Below are 10,428 nucleotides of genomic sequence, written 5' to 3'. Positions count from 1 at the left end.
GACCAATCAAATGTCTACAAGCTTGACCAATCCAACGTCTATGGGCATGATCAATCAACCGTCTACACGCTTGACCAATCAACCTTCTACAGTCTTGACCAATCAACCGTCTACAGGCTTGACCAATCAACCCTATATAGTCTTGACCAATCAACCGTCTACAGGCTTGACCAATCAACCCTCTACAGTCTTGACCAATCTATCGTCCACAGGCTTGACCAATCAACCCTCTACAGTCTTGACCAATCAACTGTCTACAGGCTTGATGGATTTTAGTTGTTGACGAAATCAACGTTAAAAGGAGTCTGAGTCAACTTAATCTCTGAAGCAAATGGGAGAGGCATTTATTATTTTGTCCAGTCATTGACAGTGGCTCTACTCTATATTTTTTTTTTAACGATTCCTATTTCGTCATGGTGACAAATTGTTACAACGCGTCATGCAACAGTGGATTTATTCATTTGTTGCACAGTCGTCCAGGTTCTTTGACAACAGTGCAGTTTTATTGCTGTTGTGAAACAATGATGTTGATGTCACTTACGTGTATTTCCTGGTGAAGCATCTGGAAACGAATCCATGTTCGTCCTTCCTCTCCTCATGCTTGCCTGTGGACACACACACAAACCGGTCTTAGCACTCTCTCACACACCGGTCTTAGCACTCTCTCACACACCGGTCTTAGCACTCTCTCACACACCGGTCTTAGCACTCTCTCACACACCGGTCTTAGCACTCTCTCACACACCGGTCTTAGCAGTCTCTCACACACACACACACCGGTCTTAGCACTCTCTCACACAGCACTCTCTCACACACCGGTCTTAGCACTCTCTCACACACCGGTCTTAGCACTCTCTCACACACCGGTCTTAGCACTCTCTCACACACCGGTCTTAGCACTCTCTCACACACGGTCTTAGCACTCTCTCACACACCGGTCTTAGCACTCTCTCACAGCACTCTCTCGGTCTTAGCACTCTCTCACACACCGGTCTTAGCACTCTCTCACACACCGGTCTTAGCACTCTCTCACACACCGGTCTTAGCACTCTCTCACACACCGGTCTTAGCACTCTCTCACACACCGGTCTTAGCACTCTCTCACACACCGGTCTTAGCACTCTCTCACACACCGGTCTTAGCACTCTCTCACACACCGGTCTTAGCACTCTCTCACACACCGGTCTTAGCACTCTCTCTCACACCGGTCTTAGCAGTCTCTCACACACACACACACCGGTCTTAGCACTCTCTCACACACCGGGGACTGCAGTCCCTTTATTTACCACGCCCAGCTCAGAGTTTGTTTGAGTAAGAACACATGCTCTCTCTATGTGTTGCTGTTGCCTCTCTCTCTGTCTGAAAGTTCCCCTGATACTTCAACACTATCAAGGGAGCTACTGGTTCACTCTTTAGGAGTGACCATCTGTTCTGTTTTACGAGGGGCTGAGAATAGAAGTCATGCCCCCCCGCCCCCGCCCCCCCTGTCCCCCTTGCCTGGTGTCGGTACCGTTTATCCATGTCCCCTTTGACACCTTACACGCTACACCTTACACGCTACACCTTACACGCTACACCTTACACACGCTACACCTTACACGCTACACCTTACACGCTACACCTTACACGCTACACCTTACACGCTACACCTTACACGCTACACCTTACACGCTACACCTTACACGCTACACGGAGGGCATAACTCAACCTCTTAAGGATCCGCCCCTTTTTGTCCATTTTGTTGCCTAAAATGACTTACTTTTTTGACTGGTTTTGAAACCGGGTCCCTACATGCCAGGCCTGAAATACTGCCCTGTTATCTCACAGCATATCTGTTTGTTATGACGACAGCTGAGCTGCTAAAAGGAGTTTGCCACAGGGACCTGTCCCCCCTTTCCCACAGGACCACAACACTGAGGAGAGAGGGTGTGAAAGGACCTTTAAACAGGCATTCATCAACACTGGGGAGAGACTGTGAAATTACCTTTAATAACCAGGGCCTTTAACCAGGGCATTAAACCAGGGCCTTTAACCAGGGCCTTAAACCAGGGTATTTACCCAGGGCCTTTAACCAGGGCCTTAAACCAGGGTATTTACCCAGGGCCTTTAACCAGGGCCTTAACCCAGGGCCTTTAAGCAGGGTCTTTAACCAGGGCCTTTAAACAGGGCCTTTAACCAGGTCCTTTAACCAGGGCATTAAACCAGGGCCTTTAACCAGGGCCTTTAACCAGGGCATTAAACCAGGGCCATTAACCAGGGCCATTAACCAGGGCCTTTAACTAGGGCATTAAACCAGGGCATTAAACCAGGGCCTTTAATCAGGGCCTTTAACCAGGGCGTTAAACCAGGGCCTTTAACCAGGGCCTTTTGCCAGGTGTAATACGTCATTGGAGATACGTCATTTCCGGTCACAACTTGCAGACTTGTTTTCGAGTTGCTGTGCGTTTTGTTGCCAACCTATTTTGCATTCTGACAACTTTACGGTTTCTACTTTTTAATTACCGTTTATATTATTATTTTTTTATATTTTTTTTCCCTCAACTTTTTCACTCCGGACGCTTTATCTGGACACGATTTGTCAGGACCTCCAACCGCCGAAGCTAAGTAGTAACATTAACATGATGCCTTCTAATTGCAGTCGCTGTACTCGCCTTCCAGCTTCAGACGCAATCGTTAGGCAAGGGTCATTTCAGTGTAGGAAAGGATGAAACAGCGTCTGTGCCACCAGTAAGTACAGATAGTAGTATAAATCCCCTGGCACAGTCCCCGCAGCCGGACAACTTTCTCACGGTTTCTGGAAGGAAATGCTGTAGGAACGCTCAACCGGTGTCGCTCATTCAGCCGACGGAAACTTTCAACCGGTTTTCCCCATTAAGCAGCAAGTCTGAGTCAGAGGCCGAGTCTTCTCTGGTCTCTACTCCTCCCGTTACGGGGTCTGAGACGCCGAAGCTTCCCACCATTAGCTCTGACAAATTGGAAACTCTAGTCATTGGCGACTCCATTACACGCAGTATTAGACTTAAAACGAATCATCCAGCGATCATACACTGTTTACCAGGGGACAGGGCTACCGACGTTAAGGCTAATCTGAAGATGGTGTTGGCTAAAGCTAAAACTGGCCAGTGTAGAGAGTATAGAGATATTGTTATCCACGTCGGCACCAACGATGTTAGGATGAAACAGTCAGAGATCACCAAGCGCAACATAGCTTCTGCGTGTAAATCAGCTAGAAAGATGTGTCGGCATCGAGTAATTGTCTCTGGCCCCCTCCCAGTTAGGGGGAGTGATGAGCTCTACAGCAGAGTCTCTCAACTCAATCGCTGGTTGAAAACCGTTTTCTGCCCCTCCCAAAAGATAGAATTTGTAGATAATTGGCCCTCTTTCTGGGACTCACCCACAAACAGGACCAAGCCTGACCTGCTGAGGAGTGACGGACTCCATCCTAGCTGGAGGGGTGCTCTCATCTTATCTACCAACATAGACAGGGCTCTAACTCCTCTAGCTCCACAATGAAATAGGGTGCAGGCCAGGCAGCAGGCTGTTAGCCAGCCTGCCAGCATAGCGGAGTCTGCCACTAGCATAGTCAGTGTAGTCAGCTCAGCTATCACCATTGAGACCGTGTCTGTGCCTCGACCTGGGTTGGGCAAAACTAAACATGGCGGTGTTCGCCTTAGCAATCTCACTAGGATAAAGACCACTTCCATTCCTGTCATTATTGAAAGAGATCATGATACCTCACATCTCAAAATAGGGCTACATAATGTTAGATCCCTTACTTCAAAGGCAATTATAGTCAATGAACTAATCACTGATCATAATCTTGATGTGATTGGCCTGACTGAAACATGGTTTAAGCCTGATGAATTTACTGTGTTAAATGAGGCCTCACCTCCTGGCTACACTAGTGACCATATCCCCCATGCATCCCGCAAAGTCTGAGGTGTTGCTAACATTTACGATAGCAAATTTCAATTTACAAAAAAAAAAATGACGTTTTCGTCTTTTGAGCTTCTAGTCATGAAATCTATGCAGCCTACTCAATCACTTTTTATAGCTACTGTTTACAGGCCTCCTGGGCCATATACAGCGTTCCTCACTGAGTTCCCTGAATTCCTATCGGACCTTGTAGTCATAGCAGATAATATTCTAATTTTAGTGACTTTAATATTCACATGGAAAAGTCCAAAGACCCACTCCAAAAGGCTTTCGGAGCCATCATCGACTCAGTGGGTTTTGTCCAACATGTCTCTGGACCCACTCACTGTCACAGTCATACGCTGGACCTAGTTTTGTCCTATGGAATAAATGTTGTGGATCTTAATGTTTTTCCTCATAATCATGGACTATCGGACCACCATTTTATTACGTTTGCAATTGCAACAAATAATCTGCTCAGACCCCAACCAAGGAACATCAAAAGTCGTGCTATAAATTCACAGACAACACAAAGATTCCTTGATGTCCTTCCAGATTCCCTCTGTCTACCCAAGGACGCCAGAGGACAAAAATCAGTTAACCACCTAACTGAGGAACTCAATTTAACCTTGCGCAATACCCTAGATGCAGTTGCACCCCTAAAAACTAAAAACATTTCTCATAAGAAACTAGCTCCCTGGTACACAGAAAATACCCGAGCTCTGAAGCAAGCTTCCAGAAAATTGGAACGGAAATGGCGCCACACCAAACTGGAAGTCTTCCGACTAGCTTGGAAAGACAGTACCGTGCAGTACCGAAGAGCCCTTACTGCTGCTCGATCATCCTATCTTTCAAACTTAATTGAGGAAAATAAGAACAATCCGAAATTCCTTTTTGATACTGTCGCAAAGCTAACTAAAAAGCAGCATTCCCCAAGAGAAGATTACTTTCACTTTAGCAGTGATAAATTCATGAACTTCTTTGAGGAAAAGATTATGATTATTAGAAAGCAAATTACGGACTCCTCTTTAAATGTGCGTATTTCTTCGAAGCTCAGTTGTCCTGAGTCTGCACAACTCTGCCAGGACCTAGGATCAAGGGAGACACTCAAGTGTTTTAGTACTATATCTCTTGACACAATGATGAAAATAATCATGGCCTCTAAACCTTCAAGCTGCATACTGGACCCTATTCCAACTAAACTACTGAAAGAGCTGCTTCCTGTGCTTGGCCCTCCTATGTTGAACATAATAAATGGCTCTCTATCCACCGGATGTGTACCAAACTCACTAAAAGTGGCAGTAATAAAGCCTCTCTTGAAAAAGCCAAACCTTGATCCAGAAAATATAAAAAACTATCGGCCTATATCGAATCTTCCATTCTTCTCAAAAATTTTAGAAAAGGCTGTTGCGCAGCAATTTACTGCCTTCCTGAAGACAAACAATGTATACGAAATGCTTCAGTCTGGTTTTAGACCCCATCATAGCACTGAGACGGCACTTGTGAAGGTGGTAAATTACATTTTAATGGCGTCAGACCGAGGCTCTGCATCTGTCCTCGTGCTCCTAGACCTTAGTGCTGCTTTTGATACCATCGATCACCACATTCTTTTGGAGAGATTGGAAACCCAAATTGGTCTACACGGACAAGTTCTGGCCTGGTTTAGATCTAATCTGTCGGAAAGATATCAGTTTGTCTCTGTGAATGGTTTGTCCTCTGACAAATCAACTGTAAATTTCGGTGTTCCTCAAGGTTCCGTTTTAGGACCACTATTGTTTTCACTATATATTTTACCTCTTGGGGATGTTATTCGAAAACATAATGTTAACTTTCACTGCTATGCGGATGACACACAGCTGTACATTTCAATGAAACATGGTGAAGCCCCAAAATTGCCCTTGCTAGAAGCATGTGTTTCAGACATAAGGAAGTGGATGGCTGCAAACTTTCTACTTTTAAACTCGGACAAAACAGAGATGCTTGTTCTAGGTCCCAAGAAACAAAGAGATCTTCTGTTGAATCTGACAATTAATCTTAATGGTTGTACAGTCGTCTCAAATAAAACTGTGAAGGACCTCGGCATTACTCTGGACCCTGATCTCTCTTTTGAAGAACATATCAAGACCATTTCAAGGACAGCTTTTTCCATCTACGTAACATTGCAAAAATCAGAAACTTTCTGTCCAAAAATGATGCAGAAAAATTAATCCATGCTTTTGTCACTTCTAGGTTAGACTACTGCAATGCTCTACTTTCCGGCTACCCGGATAAGGCACTAAATAAACTTCAGTTGGTGCTAAATACGGCTGCTAGAATCCTGACTAGAACCAAAAAAATTGATCATATTACTCCAGTGCTAGCCTCTCTACACTGGCTTCCTGTCAAAGCAAGGGCTGATTTCAAGGTTTTACTGCTAACCTACAAAGCATTACATGGGCTTGCTACCTATCTCTCTGATTTGGTCCTGCCGTACATACCTACACGTACGCTACGGTCACAAGACGCAGGCCTCCTAATTGTCCCTAGAATTTCTAAGCAAACAGCTGGAGGCAGGGCTTTCTCCTATAGAGCTCCATTTTTATGGAACGGTCTGCCTACCCATGTCAAAGACGCAAACTCGGTCTCAACCTTTAAGTCTTTACTGAAGACTCATCTCTTCAGTGGGTCATATGATTGAGTGTAGTCTGGCCTAGGAGTGGGAAGGTGAACGGAAAGGCTCTGGAGCAACGAACCGCCCTTGCTGTCTCTGCCTGGCCGGTTCCCCTCTTTCCACTGGGATTCTCTGCCTCTAACCCTATTACAGGGGCTGAGTCACTGGCTTACTGGGGCTCTCTCATGCCGTCCCTGGAAGGGATGCGTCACCTGAGTGGGTTGATTCACTGATGTGGTCATCCTGTCTGGGTTGGCGCCCCCCCTTGGGTTGTGCCATGGCGGAGATCTTTGTGGGCTATACTCGGCCCTGTCTCAGGATGGTAAGTTGGTGGTTGAAGATATCCCTCTAGTGGTGTGGGGTCTGTGCTTTGGCAAAGTGGGTGGGGTTATATCCTTCCTGTTTGGCCCTGTCCGGGGGTGTCCTCGGATGGGTCCACAGTGTCTCCTGACCCCTCCTGTCTCAGCCTCCAGTATTTATGCTGCAGTAATTTATGTGTCAGGGGGCTAGGGTCAGTTTGTTATATCTGGAGTACTTCTCCTGTCCTATTCGGTGTCCTGTGTGAATCTAACTGTAATTCTCTCCTTCTCTCTCTCGGAGGACCTGAGCCCTAGGACCATGCCCCAGGATTACCTGACATGATGACTCCTTGCTGTCCCCAGTCCACCTGGCCGTGCTGCTGCTCCAGTTTCAACTGTTCTGCCTTCTTATTATTCGAACATGCTGATCATTTATGAACATTTGAACATCTTGGCCATGTTCTGTTATAATCTCCACCCGGCACAGCCAGAAGAGGACTGGCCACCACACATAGCCTGGTTCCTCTCTAGGTTTCTTCCTAGGTTTTGGCCTTTCTAGGGAGTTTTTCCTAGCCACCGTGCTTCTACACCTGCATTGCTTGCTGTTTGGGGTTTTAGGCTGGGTTTCTGTACAGCACTTTGAGATATCAGCTGATGTACGAAGGGCTATATAAATAAATTTGATTTGATTTGATTTAACCAGGGCCTTTAACCAGGGCCTTAACCCAGGGCATTAATAGTAGTTTTAGTTCCTAGCTAACCACAAAGTAAGAAAGGGAATATATTAAATGTAAAGATGAAAAAGTGTTGTTTGAAGTCCAATCTAGAGTTTGTACACCATTACCCTCACTGTCCATCTGTGGCACAGTAACACCTCACTGTCCTCTGTGGCACAGTAACACCTCACTGTCCTCTGTGGCACAGTAACACCTCACTGTCCTCTGTGGCACAGTAACACCTCACTGTCCTCTGTGACACAGTAACACCTCACTGTCCTCTGTGACACAGTAACACCTCACTGTCCTCTGTGACACAGTAACACCTCACTGTCCTCTGTGACACAGTAACACCTCACTGTCCTCTGTGACACAGTAACACCTCACTGTCCTCTGTGACACAGTAACACCTCACTGTCCATCTGTGACACAGTAACACCTCACTGTCCATCTGTGACACAGTAACACCTCACTGTCCATCTGTGACACAGTAACACCTCACTGTCCTCTGTGACACAGTAACATCTCACGTACTAAGCCAAGTGAAACACTAAGTGTACTTGGTAGTGTTTAGTAAGTGTGACGTCTCATGTGACTCGTTCATTAAATGTAGGTCATATATATGTACCTGCCAAAATAAATGAGGGACATAGTAGGTGTTTAGGAAATGAACATCCCATCATGCTTTGGGTCATCGACAAAAACTTTGAAAGAGGGGTCTCAAATGAGCATGGGTGTGTGTGTGTGTGTGTGTGTGTGTGTGTGTGTGTGTGTGTGTGTGTGTGTGTGTGTGTGTGTGTGTGTGTGTGTGTGTGTGTGTGTGTGTGTGTGTGTGTGTGTGTGTGTGTGTGTGTGAGAGTCAGTCAGTCATTCACTAGATCTCAACCCAATTAAACACTTTACGGAAGATTCTGGAGCGACGCCTGAGACAACAAAACATCAAATGATAGAATTTGTCGTGGAAGAATGGTGTCACATCCCTCCAATAGAGTTCCAGACACTTGTAGAATCTATTCCAAGGTGCACGGAAGCTGTTCTGGTTGGTGGTGGACCACCAACCTATTAAGACACTTGATGTTGGTGTTTCCTTTATTTTGGTAGTTACGTGTGTATACCCATTGAAACACATGGGGACTGTTGCATGGAGAGTTGGCCAGCGTACTAAAACAAGGTTCTCTCTCGTTAAAATAGCAATACGCACTAAAATCACCCGCACAGCTGATTTCAATTGTAACCATCATTGGCCAGTGGCCACCAAAATTCTCGCTCCTTCGTCCTGATTTCATGGCCGGTGCCAGAATGAACCAGTTGGAAGGGCATTTGATTTCCATCGCTGTCAAACGTTTTCAAGACTATTTCGACCTCTGGTGGGTGTTATTACTGGAACAAATGAATCTCGTTTTTTACTAACGGCGAGGCCAGACTTACAGAGACAGAGATAGAAAACAGATATAGAGATAGAGACAGACAGAGATAGAGACAGACAGAGATAGAGACAGACAGAGATAGAGACAGACAGAGATAGAGACAGACAGAGATAGAGACAGACAGAGATAGAGAGAGACAGAGAGAGACAGAGACAGACAGAGACAGAGACAAACAGAGACATACAGAGACAGACAGAGACAGAGATAGAAAACAGATATAGAGATAGAGACAGACAGAGATAGAGACAGACAGAGACAGACAGAGACAGAGAGAGACAGAGACAGAGACAGACAGAGACAGACAGAGACAGGCAGAGACAGACAGAGACAGACAGAGACAGACTGACAGAGACAGACAGAGGCAGAGACATAGCCAAAAACAAACACACAAAGAGATCTCCAGATATGAGCTACTCACCAGTGATCTCCACCACGCCATCCTTGGTCTTGATCACCAGCTCCTCAGGGGAGAAGTGGTTGACGTCCAGAGTGACCTTCCAGGTCTCCTGGGTCTGCTTGATCTCAGACATGCCAGAGCTGAGCTGGCGGGAGAGGGCAAGGGCGTACGATGCTGCCCCAGCCTGAGCCATCATGGGAGTCTGGGGCATCACCGCGGCCTGGGGCATCATGGCAGCCTGCATCATGGCACTATGCAGGGGGGACATCACAGGGCTCTGGGGCATCATGGAGGGTATGAATCCAGCAGTGGACATGTCAGGGCTAAGGGCAGATGGGCGCATGTAGCCGGGCCAGTGGGTGCTGGGGAAGGTGGGGAACTCCTCAGGGAGGGCCGGCATGCCGAAGGCCTGGTCAAAGAGCCGGTTGCCCTGGTAACAGTCACGGAAGGGGTCCCAGCTGGGGGTGCGGAGCAGGCTGAAGGGGATATGTCTCTCTGTCATGGTTGCTGGAGGAAGAGGAGTAGTACTATACCAGTAGAAGAGCTGTGGGCTGGCTGACTGACTGGCTGGCTGACTGGCTGGCTGACTGGCTGACTGGCTGACTGGCTGGCTGACTGGCTGACTAGCTGACTGGCTGACTGACTGGCTGACTGGCTGACTGGCTGACTGGCTGGCTGACTGGCTGACTGACTGGCTGACTGACTTTGGTTGGTCTCTCTCAAACTTCCAATGATAGTGCTCCTCGGCCGAAGGCTTTTATGCACACAGCAACCGCCCACCTCTCGTCAACACTGTCACTGGCCCTCCCTTCTCAACCCTTACACCCTGTCCCCCCCACACACCTCCCTCAGCCAGATATTTATAGAAGGAACTAGAATGTCTATTCATGGCAGATGTAGCACTAGAATGGAATCTAAATCCAAGGACCTCCCATCGACCAATCGAACACAGCTGTCCAGCACTTTGTTTCCCTCCCTCCCTCCCTCCCTCCCTCCCTCCCTCCCTCCCTCCCTCCCTCCCTCC

At 47.0% G+C, this 10,428-nt stretch overlaps 1 protein-coding gene across 1 annotated transcript in view; it reads right to left on the bottom strand.

The window, feature by feature from the left end:
* Positions 1-10,214, bottom strand: part of LOC112239930 (heat shock protein beta-1-like) — an 11,510-nt gene extending 1,296 nt beyond the window's left edge. Inside the window, 2 exon segments of the mRNA XM_042308987.1 lie at positions 542-605; positions 9,426-10,214. Coding sequence (XP_042164921.1) covers positions 542-605; positions 9,426-9,906 — 545 coding nt within the window. The 5' untranslated portion in view covers positions 9,907-10,214.
* Between the last annotated feature and the right edge of the window lie 214 nt (positions 10,215-10,428).

Source organism: Oncorhynchus tshawytscha, linkage group LG30, assembly GCF_018296145.1.
Source record: "Oncorhynchus tshawytscha isolate Ot180627B linkage group LG30, Otsh_v2.0, whole genome shotgun sequence".
NCBI classification, from domain to species: domain Eukaryota; kingdom Metazoa; phylum Chordata; class Actinopteri; order Salmoniformes; family Salmonidae; genus Oncorhynchus; species Oncorhynchus tshawytscha.
Note: the sequence above shows the minus strand (reverse complement) of the source record. Positions and strands in the feature narration are given on the sequence as shown.